Genomic DNA, 23,817 nt, shown 5'->3' with positions numbered 1-23,817 from the left:
AGTATTTGAAGGTAGTTATGTCCCCTGGGAAGTCTCTTCTTCAGATTCAGCATTTTTAGTTCTTTCAGTCATTTCTCATATTACATGGTTTCTAGTCCTCTCATCATTTTGTGTGCTGTCCTCTGAACATGCTCTGTTCTTTTCATGTTATTCCTTAAAGTATGGTACCCAGAACAGAACACAGTTCTCTAGGTTCTATATGATAAGCTCAAAATAATCTTTCTCTTTAGATTTAGGAATGATCATCATTGTCTTTAGGTACCGATATAGCTAAGGTTGGTTTTTTTTTTTTCTTTTTTTGGGTGGTGGCCGTCACACCACACTAATGACTCATTTTGAGCTTTTGGTCCCCAGAAGACCCTCAGTCTTTTTTTAATACATGCTTCTATTAAGCTACATCTTGCCTGTCATATATTGGTGCAGTTAGTTTTGGAGACATAAATGCAGGACTTTAATTTTTTCTTACATTAATGTCATTGCTATAACTGGAGGTTTAATTTTTGTTCCTGATTATATCTTCTGTCTTATTTGTTATCTGTTTCTCTTTCAACTTCTTCATCCAAATCATAGATAAAATTGTTAAATAGGAGAGGGCCAAGGACAGAATGTTATGTCATTAAAAACTTCACTTCAGGGACTTCCCTGGTGGTCCAGTTGCTAAGACTCTGCGCTCCCAATGCAGGGGACCTGGGTTTGATCCCTGGTCAGGGAACTAGATACCACATGCTGCAACTAAGAGTTCGCATGATGCAACTAAAGATCCCGCATGCCGCACTGAAGATCCCACATGCTGCAGCTAAGACCCGACACAGCCAAATAAATAAATAAATATTAAAAAAAATAAAAACTTCACTTCAGGTTGACATCAATTCATTAAGCAGCAAGCTCTGAGTATGCTTTTTAAAAAATATTTGTTTATTTTTAAATTAATTTTCATTGGAGTATAGTTGATTTACAATGTTGTGTTTGTTTCTGCTGTACAGCAAAGTGAATCGGTTATACATATACATATGTCCTCTCTTTTTTAGATTCTATTCCCATGTAGGTCAGTACAGAGTATTGAGTAGAGTTCCCTGTGCTATACAGTAGGTTCTTAGTTATCTATTTTATATATAGTAGTGTGTATATGTCAATCCCAATCTCCCAATTTATCCCTCCCCCCTCTTTCCCCCTTGGTAACCATAAGTTTGTTTTCTACATCTGTGACTCTATTTCTGTTTTATAAATAGGTTCATTTGTACCATTTTTTTTAGATTCCACATATAAGTGATATCACATGATATTTGTCTTTCTCTGTCTGACTTCACTCAGTATGACAGTCTCTAGGTCCATCCATTTTGATGTAAATGGCATTATTTCGTTCTTTTTTTATGGATGAGTAATATTCTATTGTATATATATACCACATCTTCTTTATCCATTCCTCTGTTGATGGACATTTAGGTTGCTTCCATGTCCCAGGTATTGTAAATAGTGCTGTAGTGAACATTGGGGTACATGTATCTTTTCGAATTATGGTTTTCTCCCAAAATATGCCCAGGAGTGGGATTGCAGGATCATATGGTAGCTCTATTTTTACTTTTTTAAAGGAACCTCCATAGTGTTCTCCATAGTGGCTGTACCAGTTTACATTCCCACCAACAGTGTAGGAGGAGGGTTCCCTTTTCTCCACACCCTCTCCAGCATTTATCGTTTGTAGATTTTTTGATGGCCATTGTGACTGGTGTGAGGTGATAACTCGTAGTTTTGATTTGCATTTCTCTAATAGTTAGTGATGTTGAGCATCTTTTCATGTGTCTGTTGGCCATCTGTAGCCTTCTTTGGAGAAACGTCTGTTTAGGTCTTCTGCCCATTTTTTGATTGGGTTGTTTGTTTTTTTGATACTGAGCTGCATGAGCTGTTTGTATATTTTGGAGATTAATTCCTTGTTGGTTGCTTTGTTTGCAAATATTTTCTCCCGTTCTGTGGGTTGTCCTTTTGTTTTGTTTATGGTTTCCTTTGCTGTACAAAAGCTTTTAAGTTTCATTAGGTCCCATTTGTTTATTTTTGTTTTTATTTTCATTACTCTAGGAGGTGGATCAAAAAAGATCTTGCTGAGATTTATGTCAGAGTGTGTTCTGCCTGTTTTCCTCTAAGAGTTTTATAGTATCTGGTCTTACATTTAGGTCTTTAATCCATTTTGAGTTTATTTTTGTGTATGGTGTTAAAGAATGTCCTAATTCTATTTTATTTTATTTTACTTTTTATTTTTTTTGTTTTTATTCCTGTTGGGATTTTTTTTTAACATCTTTATTGGAGTATAATTGCTGTACAATGGTGTGCTAGTTTCTGCTTTATAACAAAGTGAATCAGTTATACATATACATATGTTCCCATATATCTTCGCTCTTGTGTCTCCCTCCCTCCCACTCTCCCTATCCCACCCCTCTAGGTGGTCATAAACCACCTAGCTGATCTCCCTGTGCTATGCGGCTGCTTCCCACTAGCTATCTATTTTACGTTTGGTAGTGTATATATGTCCATGCCACTCTCTCCCTTTGTCCCAGCTTACCCTTCCCCCTCCCGGTATCCTCAAGTCCATTCTCTAGTAGGTCTGTCTTGATTCCCATCTTGCCCCTTAGGTTCTTCATGACCATTTTTTTTTTTTGATTCCATATATATGTGTTAGCATACGGTATTTCTTTTTCTCTTTCTGAGTTACTTCACTCTGTATGACAGACTCTAGGTCCATCCACCTCACGACAAATAACTCAATTTCGTTTCTTTTTATGGCTGAGTAATATTCTATTGTATATATGTGCCACATCTTCTTTATCCATTCATCTGTCGATGAACACTTAGGTTGCTTCCATGTCCTGGCTATTGTAAATAGAGCTACAGTGAACATTTTGGTACATGACTCTTTTTGAATTATGGCTTTCTCAGGGTATATGCCCAGTAGTGGGATTGCTGTGTCATATGGTAGTTCTATTTGTAGTTTTTTAAGGAACCTCCATACTGTTCTCCAAAGTGGCTGTATCAATTTACACTCCCACCAACAGTGCAAGAGGGTTCCCTTTTCTCCACACCCTCTCCAGCATTTATTGTTTGTAGATTTTTTGATGATGGCCATTCTGACCAGTGTGAGATGATATCTCATTGTAGGTTTGATTTGCATTTCTCTAACGATTAATGATGTTGAGCATTCTTTCATGTGTTTGTTGGCAATCTGTATATCTTCTTTGGAGAAATGTCTATTTAGGTCTTCTGCCCATTTTTGGATTGGGTTGTTTGTTTTTTTGTTATTGAGCTGCATGAGCTGCTTGTAAATTTTGGAGATTAATCCTTTGTCAGTTGCTTCATTTGCAAATATTTTCTCCCATTCTGAAGGTTGTCGTTTGGTCTTGTTTATGGTTTCCTTTGCTGTGCAAAAGCTTTTAAGTTTCATTAGGTCCCATTTGTTTATTTTTGTTTTTATTTCCATTTCTCATAATTTTATTTTTTTTACATGGGACTGTCCAGTTTTTCCAGCACCATTTATTGAAGAGACTCTCTTTTCTCCATTGTGTGTTCTTGCCTCCTTTGTCATAGATCAGTTGACCGTAGTTGTGTGGGTTTATCTCTGGGCTTTCTATCCTGTTCCATTGATCTATTTCTCTTTTTTTTCTGCCAGTACCATACTGTTTTGGTTATTGTAGATTTGTAGTATAGTCTGAAGTCAGGGAGCCTGATTCCTCCAGCTCCGTTATTCTTTCTCAAGATTGCTTTGCTCTTCGTGGTCTTTCGTGTTTCCATACAAATTGTAAAATTTTTTGTTCTAGTTCTGTGAAAAATGCCATTGGTAATTTGATAGGGTTTGCATGGAATCTGTAGATTGCTTTGGGTAGTATAGTCATTTTGAAAATATTGATTCTTCCCGTCCAAGAATATGGTATAGCTCTCCATCCGCTTGTGTCATCTTTGATTTCTTTTATCAGTATCTCATAGTTTTCTGAGTACAGGTCTTTTGCCTCCTTCGGTAGGTTTATTCCTAGTTATTTTTTTTTCTTTTTAATGCGATGGTAAATGGGATTGTTTCCTTAATTTCTCTTTCTGATCTTTCATTGTTAGTGTATAGGAATGCAAGAGATTTCTGTGTATTATTTTTGTATCCTGCAACTTTACCAAATTCATTGATGAGCTCTAGTACACTGAGTATGCTTATTCCACCTGCCTGATTTGCTCTGGTACTCTGAGAATGCCTATTCAACCTGCCTGACAAAGCCTGGAAACTGTCTTGTTCTATACTTGGCTTTATCTCTAGATTTAGAATTTTGGTTCATCTCTTTGAAGGGTTCTTGGGGCTCTCTGTGTGTGAACGTCTGTTACCAACTCCTATTCATCGTTTTCCCCCAGCTTTATTGAGATATAATTGACATAATATTGTATAAGTTTAAGGTGTATGGCATAGTGATTTTTATACATGTATATACTGCAGTGATTATGGAAATAATGTTAGTTAAGACATCTGTCACCTCACATAGTTACAGTTTTGGGGAGGGATGAGGGAAATGGGTGAGGGTGGTCAAAGTGGACGAACCTCCTGTTCACCTTTGAGGCTGCCTTCTTGATGGTGAACAACGTTTGATGCCACACTGTGCTATCCTGCTCCTGACCCACAGCCTCCAGGGATTTCAGGTCTGTAGTACTTCTTCTTTCTTTCTCTCTCCTCAACTTCCTCTTTCCTTTTCCTTTCCTTTTCTTATTCTTTCTTTCTTAGAAGTTAACTTTATTGAGATATACTTTACATACAATAAAATTCACACACTTTAAAAAACAATTGTTTATTTTTTGGCTGCATTGGGTCTTCCTTGCTGCATGCGGGCTTCCTCTAGTTGTGGCTAGCGGGGGCTACTCTTCATTGCAGTGTGCGGGCTTCTCATTTTGGTGGCTTCTCTTGTTGTGGAGCACGGGCTCTAGGCATATGGGCTTCAGTAGTTGCAGCACGCAGGCTCAGTAGTTGCAGCACACGGGTCCTAGAGCACGTGGGCTTCAGTAGTTGTGGTGCGTGGGCTCAGAGTTGGGGTGCGTGGGCTCTAGGGTGCGTGGGCTTCAGTAGTTGTACGCGGGCTCCGTAGTTGTGGCTTGCGGGCTGTAGAGCACAGGCTCAGTAGTTGTGGCGCACAGGCTTAGTTGCTCCACGGCATGTGGGATCTTCCTGGACCAGGGATCGAACTCGTGTCCCCTGCATTGGCAGGCGGACTCTTAACCACTGCGCCACCAGGGAAGTCCAAAATTCACACACTTTAAGTGTATAGGTTGATGCTTTTTTTTTTTTTTTTTTTGGGCAAATATAACCTGTTTAACCACCGTTACAATCAAGAAATGGAACATTTTCATCTCAGAGAATTCTACCATACCCCTTTGCTGTCAATCTACCCACAGCCCTCTACCCCAGGCAACCACTGTTCTGATTTCTGTCACTGCAGATTAGGTTATAAATGAAATCATTCAGTATATACTCTTTTTTCCTATGGTGTCTTTCACTAAGCATAATCGTTTTGAGAGTCATCCATATTGTTTCATATATAAGTAGTTAATTCCTTTTTATTGTTTAGTAGCATTCCACTGAATGACTAGATCACAATTTGTTTATTCATCAGTTGATGGACATTTTTGACTATCATGACTAAAGTTACTATGAATATTCATGCATAAGCTTTAAGTGATTTAGGTTTTCATTTTTCTTGGGGAGAATATCTGGGAATGGATTTGCTGAGATGTAAAGTGCTTTTGTAACCAGGTGTTACCAGATTTTCTAGATTATTTCCTTTTTGGAGGACAGGTTTTGAAAGGCCCAAATTCTTAATTTAAGAAACAGTAGCATCTGGGCTGGGGGTGTTTCCTAAAACTGTCCTGCTTGAGTCAGAAAGAAAAAGTTCCTCATCTTGACAAGTACCAGGACCATACAAAATAGAAGGTGACTTAACATGGGAATAGCAAAAAGTTGAGTGTTGTTGAATAGTTGTAACAAGATAATTCAGCCCAGTTGTCCTTCTCAACATGAGCGTTATTTCTTCTTAAAGAATGGCAACTGTTTTTCAAGCTTTGGAACTCCCTTTCCTGTTGTTAATTTGAAGAGAATTCTCCTTTTTCTAGATTTCTAACATCTTTGTATTTGCTATAATATAAACATCCTTATGGGCTATTCAAATATCCAAGTTTTTACTTTCTTTTTTCTGTTAAATCCATGACGACTGTTAAGGAAGTAGGTATTAACAATTTGTATCATTAAGTCTTCAGAAGCCAATGACAGTATATACTTTAGACCAGCCCTGTACAATAGAAATATAATGTGAGCTACAATGTGATTTAAAAATTTCTAGTAGCCACATTTAAAAAGCAGAGAGAAACAGGTACAATTATTTTAAATAATAATAATAGTAATAATAATTTTGATACTATGTTTATAGCCCTACATATCCAAAATATTATTTCAACGTGTAATCAGTATAGAAGATTACTGAGATATTTTACATTTTTTATACTAAATCTTTGAAATCTGGTGTGTACTTTACAATTATAGCCCATCTCAATCTGGACTAACTACATTTCAAGTACTCAGTAGTCACATGTGGCTGCCATGTTAGACTGCAGATCTAGACTGAAAATTTTAGTAGGAAAACTCACTCAAGATAATTGACTTTCATTGAATCTCAAAGGACTTTATTCATTTGAAAGCCTCCCTCAGCAATTTTTTCCAAATCCTTTACATGCCACAGTGGGATGCTCAGATTAGGAGTGATGGAATTATTAGGAAGTGTCCCAAGAGTGTGCCATGTAGCTCAGAGTCATAAGCACAGTGTCTGTATGGCCTGTGCAGAAATCTTGTTGATATACTTGTTGGAGTCACCTGGTATGCACGTATTAGGTAGAAATAATATAGTTTATGAAATAAAGAGACAGTGTAACTAACAAAATGGAACTTTGTTAGTATACCATACCATGTATTTCAAGCTCTGGCCCCTACATACCTTTCTAATGGTGTTTCCTGTAACCTTCCTTTACCCTTTTCTCCAGCCATACATAACTGCTTATGGTTATTTGAACCCATTATGCTTTCCACACCTGCATGTTTTTCCTTCTGTTTGGTATGTTGCCTGGCAAACTCGTAAGTGATCCTTCAAGACCCACCTCAAATAGCACTCAGTGAAGCCTATTCTGCCATCCCTATATCCCAGCTCTCAAACGGGTAGTTACTTAATTCTTCCTTTATATTTCTGTAGCGTCTTGCACTCACAGCACGTATTATACTGTAAGTTTTCTCATTTTAATTTCTCTTAATAGTGTGATCTGTGTGATGGTATAGACTGTTTCACTCATCTTTGTATTCCTAGTAAGGTCCCTAGTATCTGCCTGATATCAAGCATTCAATAAATGTTTGTTGTATTACCTTTTACAAGGAGAAATATAGACACCAGCCAAAGCAGAAAGTACAGTTGTTGTGGATTTTGTTCATGCTGTACTACTAATAGCTTTGATCTTGGGCAAGTTAATTAACTTCCCTGTAGCTTATTTTAATTAATTATAAAATTAGAGTGCGTTACTAGAATTTGAAGGTGACTTACAGCTCTAAAAAGTTGGTTGATTGATACATGTTGGTTGATTGATACATTGGTTGACTCCACATACATCTTGTGTGGAAATGTGTGTAAGCTCCTCAAGGGAGGGACTGTGTCTTGTTTACATTATTCTTGGTGCTTAGCAAAATACTTGATTATCATTAAATGTTAATTGAATTAATGAATGAAATAACTCTTGTCTTTTTCATTCATATTGCCCACAAGGATAGTAACACTGTCACCAGGGATGATGCTGTATATTTCTGATGATGATTTGGAAATGCACATGGGCTCAGATAAAACTTTCCTGTGTTATTCTGTCACCATCAAAAGCAGTTCATAAGATACTTAATTGTTTATGACATATTGCTTAGCAATCCTCTAAATAACTAGTGCATTCTGTTAGGAATGAAAAGGCTAAAGATACCTTGTGTGGAAAATTAGCTGTCATTCATTTGGTTTCATTAAATATTTGACTTTTTTTGCAAGCAAGTTTTATGTGTATTATGTGTAGTTTACAATAGTATAGAGATAAGAAATCACAAAGACAGTTGAATCAACTTAGGTTTCTTTCTTCCTTCAAAGACCTCTTTGGTGAGAGTTGCTATAATGTATTCAGCTTAGTTAATCCACTTCGACCTTCCAACTGTGTTGTTATAGTCTACTTATTGCATTCCCAACCTTTCCATGTATTGTTTTTGGTCTGATTTAGATGTGAATCTACTGGGCAGGTGCCTTGGATAAGTCTGTCTTCAGTGCCTAGTGCATTGTTAACACTCAGTAAACAAGTTAATTAATTAAGTTGTTAAACAGATAGAAATAGCCTTTGGTAACCATGGTAACTAAAACACAGCAGATCTTAGCTGAATAGAAGACTCAGTCAAGAGCAGCAGGGTTCAGCTACAATGGGTAAGATGATGTAATGAGAATAAAAGAGTAATATATACAGATACTTTGTAAATATATACAGATGTTTAGGGGTAGGATTGGATGAATTGGCAAATTGAGATTGGTTATTGACCTTGCATTTTATAGGAGTGTGAAAGAAATAAAATACCAGATTCATTGCAACATTTATACAATGTGCATTTGGTTGAGAGGACTGAGTTGTGGCTTTTTTGAGATATTCCTCTTACTGCTATGGTTTGTTCAATGTAGGTATAATTCTACCCTTTAGTCTCTAAAGTTTAGTGCCCTGGATGTGACTGGATGTCTTTCCTCACCAGAATCAAGTTGGAAATTCCTTTTTTGGTTAGCATGATATAGTCAGCTCTTGCCTTTTTACCTCCCCCCACCACCCAGCCAGTTGCCCTCCAAAATTTTACATAGCTTTATCTCCTGATGAGCCCAGGCTTAGGTTTGCTTCAGTCCCTGAGCCAGTTCTGTACAGGGCAAGAAAGAATAACAGTATTATGTTGTAGGGAAGAGACTGGTTTGGAATGAAGTCATACTGGCCATCAGATTTGAGATTTAACATGCTGGGGGCGTACTCTAGTCACCTGTTGAGCTTTAGAACTGTGTCATTTCTGACTGTCATGATTTTCATGGAGCTAGCCTGCCCTGTATCCTTTCCTAGTTGCCCTCCAGGACCAAGATGCTGCTCAGAACTACAATACACTGCTGTGAATAATGCTCTTGGAACTATGGTTCATGCAGTTTCATCTGACTTCTGCATTATGATTCGCTGCTTGGATTCTCTTGTGCCATACCCAGTTTGTCAGTTGGGTCCTCCTGGAACATTGTATATGAAAAATGATCGTCTCTGACCATTAGATAGAAAGTATGATTTACAGTGTGGTTTTGTCTGTCACTAAACCTGTTCTGAGTTTGCTTGAGTTTTTTTGCCATGCCCTTTTGACACTGTTTTGGACATTTTGACTCTCCTCATTAAAAGTAGCCTCTGCTGGAATAGTTTTTCTTAGCTCACAATCAGAATTATAGTGTAGCACTCTGAATGGTGTTGGCTCATTTCTTTTCTCTCTATTTTTTAGTTGTCTCAGAGTCCTGGCAAGTCAATTCTTCCAGGCCTTTTCCAATAGGTCTAGTATAGTGGAAAGTACAGGATTTCAAATTAGAAAGCGTGAGTTCAGCTCCTAGTTTGCTACTTCCTCTTTCTGTCACCTTTGAGAAGTCACTATACTTTGTTATATCTCAGTTCCTGCATCTTATAAAAGTATCTCCCTTACAGAGTAGATTGATGATTAAATGAGAATGCATATTAAAAAGCTTTGAGACTGTAAAGCACTATGCAAATGTTAATTTTATTGTCCTTTTTGGTTCTTTTCTCACTGAAGAAATTGCAAGTAATCATTGTGATTTGGAGTAAAATCTTGAATTGACCCTGGCAAGTCTTTGAACTGCTTTGGGTTTTGAATGACTGGTTGAGTTGATGGAGGTCACGGGGAGAGACTTGGCAGGACTGTTGATAGATTTTTTCCATGTTGTCACAGAAGCTCCCTTCCTCAAGGACAGGGAAGAAGTTTATTTTCTATTATACTGTACCTAGAATGCTGTCTACCTAATCAGAATTAATTGGTACATATTAACGTGGCTGCCTCAATAGAGTGACTCCCCAGTTTTAACTAGGATGAATCTCATTTAAATTAAATTGACTGCAATCATGTTGTAAATCATATTTATTTCAGTAGCCAGGAAGATAATTTAATCATTTTTTTTTCAAAATGTACAATATTGCCTGATATAACCTTAATACAGGGTGTTGTCTTCACATCTCAGGAATAGGCTGTATTTACAGAAGCTCTTTTCTGAGCTTCTCCCAGAAGCAAGTCTCTCCTTCATAGTGTAACTCTCAACCATTCAGCTATGTGATCTCTATTACTTACTCAGCTTTGCTGACTGCATTTTATGCTCAAGAACTGCAGTGCTCTCATTGCCTCAGCTGGTGTTAGTCAAGTTGCTCAACTGAATGACACTGAAAATATGTTTTGAAAGGACCAGAATTATTTTGACAAAGAATGAATTATATAAAATATTAAGAGAACATTCACAAATCAAAATTAACGCCTTCACAGTATCATATACTATGTAACTAGGAATTATAATTGGTATTCTAATAAAATATATTTCGATTTTTTTTAAAAGGAAGTCAAATTTAAAAATTTATATTGGGTTTTTTCTTTTCAAAAACATTTCAAGAAATCTGTTTTTAAAAAATATGTGGATTTTTAAAAACATCATTTAAAAACTTTCCTAGTTATTTTTTTAAATTGAGGTATAATTGACATACAAAATTATATTAGTTTCAGGTGTACAACATAATGATTCAATATTTGTGTATATTACAAAATGATCAGCACAATAAGTCTAGTTTAACATCCATCACCATACATAGTTAGAAAATTTTTTTTGTGTGTTGATAAATTTTAAGATTTACTCTTTTTCTTTTAAACATCTTTATTGGAGTATAATTGCTTTACAATAGTGTGTTAGTTTCTGCTTTATAACAAAGTGAATCAGTTATACATATACATATGTCCCCATATCTCTTCCCTCTTGCCTCTCCCTCCCCGCCACCCTCCCTATCCTACCCCTCTATGTGGTCACAAAGCAACGAGCTGATCTCCCTGTGCTATGGGGCTGCTTCCCACTAGCTAGCTATTTTACGTTTGGTAGTGTATATATGTCCACGCCACTCTCTCACTTTGTCGCAGCTTACCCTTCCCCTTCCCGGTATCCTCAAGTCCATTCTCTAGAAGGTCTGTGTCTTTATTCCCATCTTGCCCCTAGGTTCTTCATGACCATTTTTTTTTTTTTAGATTCCATATATATGTGTTAGCATACGGTATTTGTTTTTCTCTTTCTGACTTACTTCACTCTGTATGACAGACTCTAGGTCCATCCACCTCAGTACAAATAACTCAATTTCATTTCCTTTTATGGCTGAGTAATATTCCATTGTATATATGTGCCACATCTTCTTTATCCATTGATCTGTTGATGGACACTTAGGTTGCTTCCATGTCCTGGCTATTGTAAATAGAGCTGCAGTGAACATTTTGGTACATGACTCTTTTTGAATTATGGTTTTCTCAAGGTATATGCCCAGTAGTGGGATTGCTGTGTCATATGGTAGTTCTATTTGTAGTTTTTTAAGGAACCTCCATACTGTTCTCCAAAGTGGCTGTATCAATTTACACTCCCACCAACAGTGCAAGAGGGTTCCCTTTTCTCCACACCCTCTCCAGCATTTATTGTTTGTAGATATTTTGATGATGGCCATTCTGACCAGTGTGAGATGATATCTCATTGTAGTTTTGATTTGCATTTCTCTAATGATTAATGATGTTGAGCGTTCTTTCATGTGTTCGTTGGCAATCTGTATATCTTCTTTGGAGAAATGTCTATTTAGGTCTTCTGCCCATTTTTGGATTGGGTTGTTTGTTTTTTTGTTATTGAGCTGCATGAGTTGCTTGTAAATTTCGGAGATTAATCCTTTGTCACTTGCTTCATTTGCAAATATTTTCTCCCATTCTGAGGGTTGTCTTTTGGTCTTGTTTATGGTTTCCTTTGCTGTGCAAAAGCTTTTAAGTTTCATTAGGTCTCATTTGTTTATTTTTCTTTTTATTTCCATTTCTGTAGGAGGTGGGTCAAAAAGGATCTTGCTGTGATTTATGTCATAGAGTGTTCTGCCTGTGTTTTCCTCTAAGAGTTTGATAGTGTCTGGCCTTATATTTAGGCCTTTAATCCATTTTGAGTTTATTTCTGTGTATGGTGTTAGGGAGTGTTCAAATTTCATTCTCTTATGTGTGGCTGTCCAGTTTTCCCAGTACCACTTATTGAAGAGTCTGTCTTTTCTCCATTGTATATTCTTGCCTCCTTTATCAAAGATAAGGGGACCATATGTGCGTGGGTTTGTCTCTGGGCTTTCTATCCTGATCCATTGATCTATGTTTCTGTTTTTGTGCCAGTACCATACTGTCTTCATTACTGTAGCTTTGTACTATAGTCTGAAGTCGGGGAGCCTGATTCCTCCAGCTCTGTTTTTCTTTCTCAAGATTGCTTTGGCTCTTCGGGTTCTTTTGTGTTTCCATACGAATTGTGAGATTTTTTGTTCTAGTTCTGTGAAAAATGCCAGTGGCAGTTTGATAGAGATTGCATTGAATCTGTAGATTGCTTTGGGTAGTATAGTCGTTTTCACAATGTTGATTCTTCCAATCCAAGAACATGGTATATCTTTCCATCTATTAGTATCATCTTTAGTTTCTTTCATCAGTGTCTTATAATTTTCTGCATACAGGTCTTTTGTCTCCTTAGGTAGGTTTATTCCTAGATATTTTATTCTTTTGTTGCAATGGTAAATGGGAGTGTTTTCTTAATTTCACTTTCAGATATTTCACCATTAGTGTATAGGAATGCAAGAGATTTCTGTGCATTAATTTTGTATCCTGCTACTTTACCAAATTCATTGACTAGCTCTAGTAGTTTTCTGGTAGCATCTTTACGATTCTCTATGTATAGTATCATGTCATCTGCAAACAGTGACAGCTTTACTTCTTTTCTGATTTGGATTCCTTTTATTTCTTTTTCTTCTCTGATTGCTGTGACTAAAACTTCCAAAACTAGGTTGAATAATAGTGGTGAGAGTGGGCAACCTTGTCTTGTTCCTGATCTTAGTGGAAATGGTTTCAGTTTTTCACCATTGAGGACAGTGTTGGCTGTGGGTTTGTCATATATGGCCTTTATTATGTTGAGGAAAATTCCCTCTATGCCTACTTTCTGGAGGGTTTTTATCATAAATGGTGTTGAATTTTGTCGAAAGGTTTCTCTGCATCTCTTGAGATAATCATATGGTTTTTCTCCTTCAATTTCTTAATATGGTGTATCACACTGATTGATTTGCGTATATTGGAGAATCCTTGCATTCCTGGGATAAACCCCACTTGATCATGGTGTATGATTCTTTTAATGTGCTGTTGGATTCTGTTTGCTAGTATTTTGTTGAGGATATTTACATCTATGTTCATCAGTGATATTGGCCGGTAGTTTTCTTTTGTTGTGACATCTTTTTCTGGTTTTGGTATCAGGGTGATGGTGGCCTCGTAGAATGAGTTTGGGAGTGTTCCTCCCTCTCCTATATTTTGGAAGAGTTTGAGAAGGATAGGTGTTAGCTCTTCTGTAAATGTTTGATAGAATTCGCCTGTGAAGCCATCTGGTCCTGAGCTTTTGTTTGTTGGAAGATTTTTAATCACAGTCTCAATTTCAGTGCTTGTGATTGGTCTGTTCATATTTTCCATTTCTTCCCGGTTCAGTCTCGTAAGGTTGTGCATTTCTAAGAATTTGTCCATTTCTTTCAGGTTGTCCATTTTATTGGCATATAGTTGCTTGTAGTAATCTCTCATGATCCTTCGTATTTCTGCAGTGTCAGTTGTTACTTCTCCTTTTTCATTTCTAATTCTATTGATTTGAGTCTTCTCCCTTTTTTTCTTGATGAGTCTGGCTAATGGTTTATCAATTTTGTTTATCTTCTCAAAGAACCAGCTTTTAGTTTTATTGATCTCTGCTATCGTTTCCTTCATTTCTTTTTTATTTATTTCTGATCTGATCTTTATGATTTCTTTCCTTCTGCTAACTTTGGGGTCTTTTTGTTCTTCTTTCTGTAATGGCTTTAGGTGTAAGGTTAGGTTGTTTATTTGAGATGTTTCTTGTTTCTTAAGGTAGGATTGTATTGCTACAAACTTCCCTCTAGGAAATGCTCTTGCTGCATCCCATAGGTTTTGGGTCGTCGTGTTTTCATTGTCATTTGTTTCTAGATATTTTTTGATTTCCTCTTTGATTTCTTCAGTGATCTCTTGGTTATTAGTAGTGTATTGTTTAGCCTTCACGTGTTTGTATTTTTTACAGATTTTTTCCTGTAATTGATATCTAGTCTCATAGCGTTGTGGTCGGAAAAGATATTTGACACGATTTCAATTTTCTTAAACTTACCAAGGCTTGGTTTGTGACCCAAGATATGATCTATCCTGGAGAATGTTCCATGAGCACTTGAGAAGAATATGTATTCTGTTGTTTTTGGATGGAATGTCCTATAAATACCAATTAAGTCCATCTTGTTTAATGTATCATTTAAAGCTTGTGTTTCCTTATTTATTTTCATTTTGGATGATCTGTGCATTGGTGAAAGTGGGGTGTTAAAGTCCACTACTATGCTGGTGTTACTGTCGATTTCCCCTTTTATAGCTGTTAGTATTTGCCTTATTTATTGAGGTGCTCCTATGTTGGGTGCATAAATATTTACAACTGTGATATCTTCTTCTTGGATTGATCCCTTGATCGTTATGTAGTGTCCTTCTTTGTCTCTTGTAATAGTCTTTGTCTTAAAGTCTATTTTGTCTGGTATGAGAATTACGACTCCAGCTTTCTTTTGATTTCCCTTTGAATGGAATATCTTTTTCCATCCCCTCACTTTCAGTCTGTATGTGTCCCTAGGTCTGAAGTGGGTCTCTTGTAGACAGCATATATACGGGTGTTGTTTTTGTATTCATTCAGCCTGTCTGTGTCTTTTGGTTGGAGCATTTAATCCATTTACATTTAAGGTAATTATTGATACGTATGTTTCTGTTAGCATTTTCTTAATTGTTTTGGGTTTGTTATTGTAGGTCTTTTTCTTCTCTTGTGTTTCCTGCCTAGAGAAGTTCCTTTAGCATTTGTTGTAAAGCTGGTTTGGTGGTGCTGAATTCTCTTAGCTTTGGCTTGTCTGTAAAGGTTTCAATTTCTCCATCAAATCTGAATGAGATCCTTTGCTGGGTAGAGTAATCTTGGTTGTTGGTTTTTCTCCTTCATCTCTTTAAATATGTCCTGCCACTCCCTTTTGGCTTGCAGAGTTTCTGCTGAAAGATCATCTGTCAACCTTATGGGGATTTCCTTGTATGTTATTTGCTGTTTTTCCCTTGCTGCTTTTAATTTTTTTCTTTGTATTTAAATTTTGATAGTTTGATTAGTATGTGTCTTGGCGTGTTTCTCCTTGGATTTATCCTGTATGGGACTCTCTGTGCTTCCTGGACTTGATTAACTATTTCCTTTCCCATATTAGGGAAGTTTTCAACTATAATCTCTCGAAATATTTTCTCAGTCCTTTTCTTTTTGTTTTCTTCTTCTGCGACCACTATAATTCGAATGTTGCTGTGTTTAATATTGTCCCAGAGGTCTCTGAAACTGTCCTCAATTCTTTTCATTCTTTTTTCTTTATTCTGCTCTGCACTAGTTATTTCCACTATTTTATCTCCCAGGTCACTTATCCGTTCTTCTGACTCAGTTATTCTGCTATTGATCCCTTCTAGAGAATTTTTAATTTCATTTATTGTGTTGTTCATCACTGTTTGTTTGCTCTTTAGTTTTTCTAGGTCCTTGTTAAACGTTTCTTGTATTTTCTCCATTCTATTTCTTAGATTTTGGATCATCTTTACTATCATTCTGAATTCTTTTTCAGGTAGACTGCCTATTTCCTCTTCATTTGTTAGGTCTGGTGGGTGTTTGCCTTGCTCCTTCATCTGCTGTGTGTTTCTCTGTCTTCTCATTTTGCTTAACTTACTGTGTTTGGGGTCTCCTTTTCGCAGGCTGCAGGTTCGTCGTTCCCGTTGTTTTTGGTGTCTGCCCCCAGTGGCTAAGGTTGGTTCCGTGGGTTGTGTTGGCTTCCTGGTGGAGGGGACTAGTGCCCGTGTTCTGGTGAATGAGGCTGGATCTCTTCTTTCTGGTGGGCAGGTCCACGTCTGGTGGTTTGTTTTGGGGTGTCTGTGGCTTTATTATGATTTTAGGCAGACTCTCTGCTAATGGGTGGGGTTGTGTTCCTGTCTTGCTAGTTGTTTGGCATAGGGTGTCCAGCACTGTAGCTTGCTGGTCATTGAGTGGAGCTCGGTCTTGGCGATGAGATGGAGGTCTCTGGGAGATTTTCGCTGTTTGATATTACGTGGAGCTGGGAGGTCTCTTGTGGACCAGTGTTCTGAACTTGGCTCTCCCACCTCAGAGGCACAGCCCTGACGCCTGGCTGGAGCACCAAGAGCCTGTTATCCACACGGCTCAGAATAAAAGGAAGAAAAAAAGGAAAGAAAGGAGAAGATAAAATAAAATAAAATAAAATAAAGTTATTAAAATAAAAAATAAAAATAATTTAAAACAAAATTTTTTTAAGTAATAAAAGAAAGAAAGAAAGCAGAGAGCACCCAAACCAAACCAAAAAACAAATCTACCAATGATAATAAGTGCTAAAAACTATAGTAAAAAACAACAAGAACAAAAAACACGGAGAGACAGAACCCTAGGACAGATGGTAAAAGCAAAGCTATACAGAGAAAATCACACACAGAAGCACACACATACACACTCACATAAAGAGAAAAAGGGAAAAAATATATATATATTGTTGCTCCCAAAGTCCACCTCCTCAATTTAGGATGATTTGTTGTCTATTCAGGTATTTTGCAGATGCAGGGTACATCAAGTTGATTGTGGAGATTTAATCCGCTGCTCTTGAGGCTGCTGGGAGAAATTTACCTTTCTCTTCTTTGTTCGCACAGCTCCTGGGGTTCAGCTTTGGAGTTGGACCCGCCTCTGTGTGTAGGTTGCCTGAGGGCATCTGTTCTTTGCTCAGACAGGATGGGGTTAAAGGAGCAGCTGATTCGGGTGCTCTGGATCACTCAAGCCTGGGGGAGGGAGGGGTACGGAGTGCAGGGCGAGCCTTCCGTGGCAGAGCCCAGCGTGACGTTGCACCAGCCTGAGGCGCGCTGTGTGTTCTCCCGGGGATGTTGTCCCTGGATCACGGGACCCTGGCAGTGGCGGGCTGCACAGGCTCCCGGGAAGGGAGGTGTGGATAGTGACCTGTGCTTGCACACTGGCTTCTTGGTGGCTGCAGCAGCAGCCTTAGCGTCTCGTGCCCTTCTCTGGAGCTCCTTTATGCATGCTCTGAATCGTCTCTCCTGGCACACCAGGAAACAAAGGGGCAAGAAAATGTCTCTTGCCTCTTCAGCAGCTCCAGACTCTTTCCTGGACTCCCTCCCGGCTAGCTGTGGCGCACTAGCCCCCTTCAGGCTGTTTTCACGCAGCCAACCCCAGTCCTCTCCCTGGGATCCAACCTTCGAAGCCCGAGCCTCAGCTCCCAGACCCCGCCCGCCCCGGCGGGTGAGCAGACAAGCCTCTCGGGCTGGTGAGTGCTGGTCGGCGCCGATCCCCTGTGCGGGAATCTCTCCACTTTGCCCTCCGCACCCCTGTTGCTACACTCTCCTCCGTGGCTCCGAAGCTTCCCCCTCCACCACCCATAGTCTCCGCCTGTGAAGGGGCTTCCTAGTGTGTGGAAACCTTTCCTTCTTCGCAGCTCCCTCCCAGAGGTCCAAGTCCCATCCCTATTCTTTTGTCTCTGTTTTTTTTTTTTTTAATTTTTGCCCTACCCAGGTACGTGGGGAGTTTTTTGCCTTTTGGGAAGTCTGAGGTCTTCTGCCAGCATTCAGTAGGTGTTCTGTAGGAGTTGTTCCACTTGTAGATGTATTTCTGATGTATTTGTGGGGAGGAAGGTGATCTCCACGTCTTACTCCTCTGCCATCTTGAAGGTCTCCTCTAGTAGCCTTCTTATTTAAGTATTATTTACTCAGTGTGTTGGTTTTAGGGCATTCTGTCTGAGCTTCAGTCTCCTCCGCCATCTTGAAGCTCCTCCCAAGATTTACTCTTAACAATTTAAAAATATACAGTATAGTAATAACTATAGTTGGCATGCTGTATATTACATCCCTATGACCTATTTATTTTATAACTGGAAGTTTGTACCTTTTGACTTCCTTTACCCATTTGGCCCCCCCTCCACTTCTGGCTTCTGGCAACCACCAGTCTGTTTCTTGTATCTATGAGCCTTTTTTTTTTTTAAATGATTCCACATGTAAGTGAGATCATACGGTATTTGTCTTTCTCTGTGTGACTTATTTCACTTAGTATAACGCCTTTAAGGTCCATCCATGTTTCAGATGACAAGATTTCATTCTTTTTTATGGCTGAATAACATTTTATTGTATATATTTACCACATTTTTTAAATCAATTCATCGATGGAGACTTAGGTTCTTTCCACATCTTGGTTATTGTAAATAATGCTGCAATGAACATGGGGTTGCACAGGTCTTTTCAAGTTAGTGTTTTCATTTTCTTCAGATAAATATCCAGAAGTGCAATTGCTGGATCATATGGTAGTTCTATTTTTAATTTTTTGAGGAACCTCCCTACTGTTTTCCATAGTGGCTGCACCAATTTACATTTCCACAAACAGTGTTGAGGGTTCCCTTTTCTCCACATCCCTGCCAACACTTGTTATTGCTTGTCTTTTTATGATGGCCATTCTAACAGGTGTGAGGTGATATCTCATTATGGTTTTGATTTGCATTTCCTTGATGATTAATGATGTTGAACATCTTTTTTTTTCATGTACGTGTTGGCCTTCACTGTGTTTTCTTTGGAAAAGTGTCTATTCAGACATTTTTAAATTGGATTTTCTTTTGTTATTAAGTTGTATGGTTTCTTTATATATTTTGGATATTAAGCCCTTATCAGATATATGATATACAAATATTTTCTCCCATTCTAAACTTTCCTAATTCTGTTATCAATATTTTGAGCAAGGGCTATAATATATATACTTCTCAGCCTAATGCTTACCTAATCTTAGAAGAATCAAGATATTTAATATTAGTCTTTCTATTAACTAATTTATGGGAGTAAGGAAGCTAGAGGTTTTTCTTTTCATATGTATCATTACTTGAGGCATATGAAATATGTATGGTATATTTTCCCTAATATCTCTGATCATGCAGTAGGTACTAAAGAGTCTATGAGCTTTAAAAAATGTTTGAGTGTATTTGAAAATAAGTTGCTTTGTGAAGTCTCTGTGTGAATCTATTTTCTGATATTTAACTGAAAACTTCTCTTTTTTAAAAAAATTTATTTATTTGTTTATTTACTTTTGGCTGCGTTCGGTCTTTGTTGCTGCACGCGGGCTTTCTCTAGTTGCGGCGAGTGGGGGCTTCTCTTTGTTGTGGTGTGCGGGTTTCTCATTGTGGTGGCTTCTCTTGTTGCAGAGCATGGGCTCTAGGCACGCGGGCTCAGTAGTTGTGGCTCACGGGCTCCGGAGTGCAGGCTCAGTAGTTGAGGCGCACAGGCTTATTTGCTTCCGCAGAATGTTGGATCTTCCTGGATCAGGGCTCGAACCTGTACCCCCTGCATTGGTAGGCGGATTCTTAACTACTGTGCCACCAGGGAAGTACTGAAAATTTTTCATTTAGCAGATTTATTGTTCGTTGTAGCAGGTTAAAAATCTGTTTATTGTAGCAGATTAAAAATCTTCCAGAAGGTGCTCTTATGTTATTGTTATGAATAGTAACAACATTCTTGCTAGTTAATGCTCAGAAATGTTGCAGGAAATTAGAGACATGTAGGTTATGGAGACCTCTGTTACACGAGTTTGGAAAAACCTCAATTTTGATAATATGAAAGGCATCAATTATGGTTCTACATCATGTTTGGGTTTTAAGGAATTCTATGGCCTAATAAGATTCAGCTATATCGGGTCTGGAGCTTAAGACTATTTAGAAAATGGTGACATCATTTGTACAGATTCAATAACTGGCTAATGTTGTTGCTAATTGAGCATGTCATTTTTTTCTCACAAAGTAAGGTCAGGACTTCAGCGTATGTCTGTCTAATGCTTTAAAGTATTAATAAGTATTTTAGTTTTACAGGGCATGTATCTAAGTCTCCCTTCAGAATTTCTACATTTTGTAGTTTTGAAGACATTGTTAATGTCTTTTCTGTAGTTTTAAGATGACCTATAATAACATGACTATTTGTGAAGTCAATGCATTTTACTTTGAGAATGAGTAATGATGATTAAGGTATAAACAAGTGACTCCCAGGAAATACAAATTTTATTTGAAAATTATACTTTGCCTTTAGCTAAAATAAACTTTGTCTCCAGTTTGGTTTTACTCTAAGGAGTATTGAAGTTTCTCCATGCTGTATTCATTTGACAAAAGGTCTAGGAACAGATTTCAGAATGATTTGCTACTTTCAGCCAATGGTGATAGTTCACAGCACTTTTATCGTTTATTGTTATTTCAGAAATTGTTGAATACCTGATTGTAGAAGACAGTTCATTTATGGTACGTGAGGCAATTGATAGACTCTTCGCGGACATAGCAATTATCAACAGCGAGTCTATGGCTGAAATACAGGACTCTGAGGTTGGTATTTTGTTTATAAGTTTTGATGATTCACTGTTTTAATTAATGTATAAGTAAAAAAATAGACTTCATGATTAACATGAAATCTAAATACATGGAAATCAAGCCTAATGGCACATGTAGGGAAAATAGTGTTTTAGAAACCAATGGAAAAATATGTCTCAAATTTAATATGTACTATTTAATCTGTCTAGGCTTCAGTTTTCTCATCTCTTAAAAGGAGCATAATAAAACCCACCTCCCAGTGTTGTTGTGAATAGTAAACAAAATAACATATTTAAGGTCCTGGGTGCATAGTAGTTAGTTGCTTAGTAATAGTTCTCGGGCTTCCCTGGTGGCGCAGTGGTTAAGAATCTGCCTGCCAACGCAGGGGACATGGGTTCGAGCCCTGGTCCTGGAAGATCCCACATGCCACGGAGCGACTACGCCCGTGCGCCACAATAAGAGAAGCCACTATGATGAGAAGCCTGCACACCGCAACGAAGAGTAGCCCCTGCTCGCTGCAACTAGAGAAAGCCTGTGCGCAGCAATGAAGACCCAACACAGCCAATAAATAAAATAAATAAATAAAAAAAATAATAATAGTTCTCTTTTCCTTCCTTCTGCAGCAAAGTAAGAAACTACGTGGTACCTGGTAGTGGGGAACTCAGTTGACTATAAGCCTTCAGTGTTGCTTTATTTGGGGTTTTTTTCTAGTGTTTAATTGGAGGTCTGTCACTTAATTTTGAAATTGCCTTGAGGTTCTGAAATACTTTTGGGAATGTTTACCTTGGGCAGATCCTTCCATTTTGGTGATTGCACATATGGAAAGGTGAGAATAAAGTTTGTTGTAATTATGTCTCATATATATATAACTTTATATATATAACTTTATTTATATAATTCATATGCCATATAATTTACCCATTTCAAGTGTACAATTCAATGATTTTTAGTATTTCACAGAGTTGTGCACACATCACCACAGTTAAGTTTAGAACATTTTCATCACCTCTGAAAGAAACCTTGCACCCATTCACAGACACTCTCCATTTCCTCCTCTCTCCTCCAGCTCTAGGCAACCTCTAATCTACTTTCCATCTCTATGGATTTGCCTATCCTGGACATGTTATATAAATGGAATCATACAATACGTGGTCTTTTGGGACTGACTTCTGTCACTTAGCATAATGTTTTCAAGGTTCTTCCATGTTGTAGCATGTATCTGTACTTCATTACTTTTTTTTTAAATTCTAATTTCCATTTGAAAGCTTGAGTTTATTTATTTATTTATTGATTGATTGGCTGCATTGGGTCTTCATTGATGTGCGTGGGCTTTCTCTAGTTGCGGCGAGCGGGGGCTACTCTTTGTTGCGGTGTGAAGGCTTCTCATTGTGGTGGCTTCTCTAGTTGTGAAGCACGGGTTCTAGGCATGCAGGCTTCAGTAGTTGTGGCACGTGGGCTCAGTAGTTGTGGCTCGTGGGGTCTAGAGCACAGGCTCAGTAGTTGTGGCGCATGGGATTAGTTGCTCTGAGGCATGTGGGATCTTCCCAGACCAGGGCTCAAACCCGTGTCCCCTGCATTGGCAGGCAGATTCTTAACCACTGCGCCACCAGGGAAGTCCCATGTACTTCATTACCTTTTATGGCTGATAATATTCCATTCTTTGGACATATCATGTTTTGTATATCCATTCATCTGTTGATGAACATTTGGGTTGTTTACACCTTTTGGCTACTATGAATAATGCTGCTATGAACATTCATGTACAGGTTTTTATGTTTTTATTTCTCTTAGGTATATACCTAGGAGTGACATTGCTGGTCATATGGTAACTCTGTTTAACTTCTGAGGAACTGCCAGATTGTTTTCCAAAGTTACTGTACCATTTTACATTCCCACCGGCAGCATATCAGTGACCCAATTTTTCCACATCATCACCAATACTTATTATTAGCTTTTTGATTATAGCCATCCTAGTGAGTGTGAAGTAGTATCTCATTGTGTTTGTTTTATTTTTAATTGTGGTAAAGTATACATAATGTAAAATTTACCATCTTAACTATTTTTAAATGTAAAATTCAGTAGTATTGAGTACATTCACATCGTTGTGCAACCAATCTCCAGAACTCTTTTGATCTTGTAAAACTGAAATTCTATACCTATTAAACAACAACTCCCCATTCTCCCTTTCCCCCAGACCCTGGCAGCCACCATTCTACTTTCTATCTCTGTAAGTTTGACTACTCTTGGTACTTCATATAAGTGGAATCATACAGTATTTATCGCCTTGTGACTGGCATATTTCACTCAGTATAATGTCCTCAGATTTATCCATGGTGTAGTATGTGTCAGAATTTCTGCCTTCTTTTTATCCCCTCCCCCAGAATTTCTGTCCTTTTTAAGGCTTCATAATATTCCTTTATGTGTACATACCACATTTTGTTTATCTATACATCAGTCCATAGATACTTGAACTGCTTCCACCTTTTGGCTTTTGTGAATAATGCAGCTATGAACATGGGTATAAAAGTATCTGTTCAAGTCCCTGCTTTCAATTCTTTTGGGTATATACCCAGAAGTGGAATTGCTGGATCATATGGTAATTCTATTTTTTTTTTTTTTCTGAGGAACTGCCATACTGTTTACCATAGTGGCTGCACCATTTTTTTTTTTTTCTGCACCATTTTAAATTCCCATCAGTAGTGCACGAGGGTTCCAATTTCTCTACATCCTTACCAACACTTGTTATTTCTGTTTTTGGATAGTAGTCATCCTAATGGGTGTGTGGTGGTATCTCATTGTGGTTAATTTGTTTCCCTGATGGCTGATGATGCTGAGCATCTTCTCATGTGCTTATTGGTCATTTGCATATTTTCTTTGGAGAAATAGCTATTAAGGTCCTTTGCCAATTTTTAAATTGAGTTGTCTTTTTATTATGAGTAGTAGGAGTTCTTTATATATTCCAGATACAAGTCACTTATCAGATACGTGACTTGAAAAATATTTTCTCCCATTCTGTGAGTTATC

The 23,817-nt window shown here is 37.9% G+C and overlaps 1 protein-coding gene across 1 annotated transcript in view; it reads left to right on the top strand.

Annotated features, from left to right (window-relative positions):
• TEX11 (testis expressed 11) overlaps nt 1-23,817 on the top strand; it is a 375,812-nt gene that overhangs the window by 3,365 nt on the left and 348,630 nt on the right. Inside the window, exon 3 of the mRNA XM_068533357.1 lies at nt 20,687-20,808. Coding sequence (XP_068389458.1) covers nt 20,687-20,808 — 122 coding nt within the window. The remainder of the gene's footprint in view (nt 1-20,686; nt 20,809-23,817) is intronic.

Source organism: Eschrichtius robustus, chromosome X (genome assembly GCF_028021215.1).
Source record: "Eschrichtius robustus isolate mEscRob2 chromosome X, mEscRob2.pri, whole genome shotgun sequence".
In the NCBI taxonomy this organism is placed as follows: Eukaryota; Metazoa; Chordata; class Mammalia; order Artiodactyla; family Eschrichtiidae; genus Eschrichtius; species Eschrichtius robustus.
This window is presented reverse-complemented; position numbering and strand designations above follow the sequence as displayed.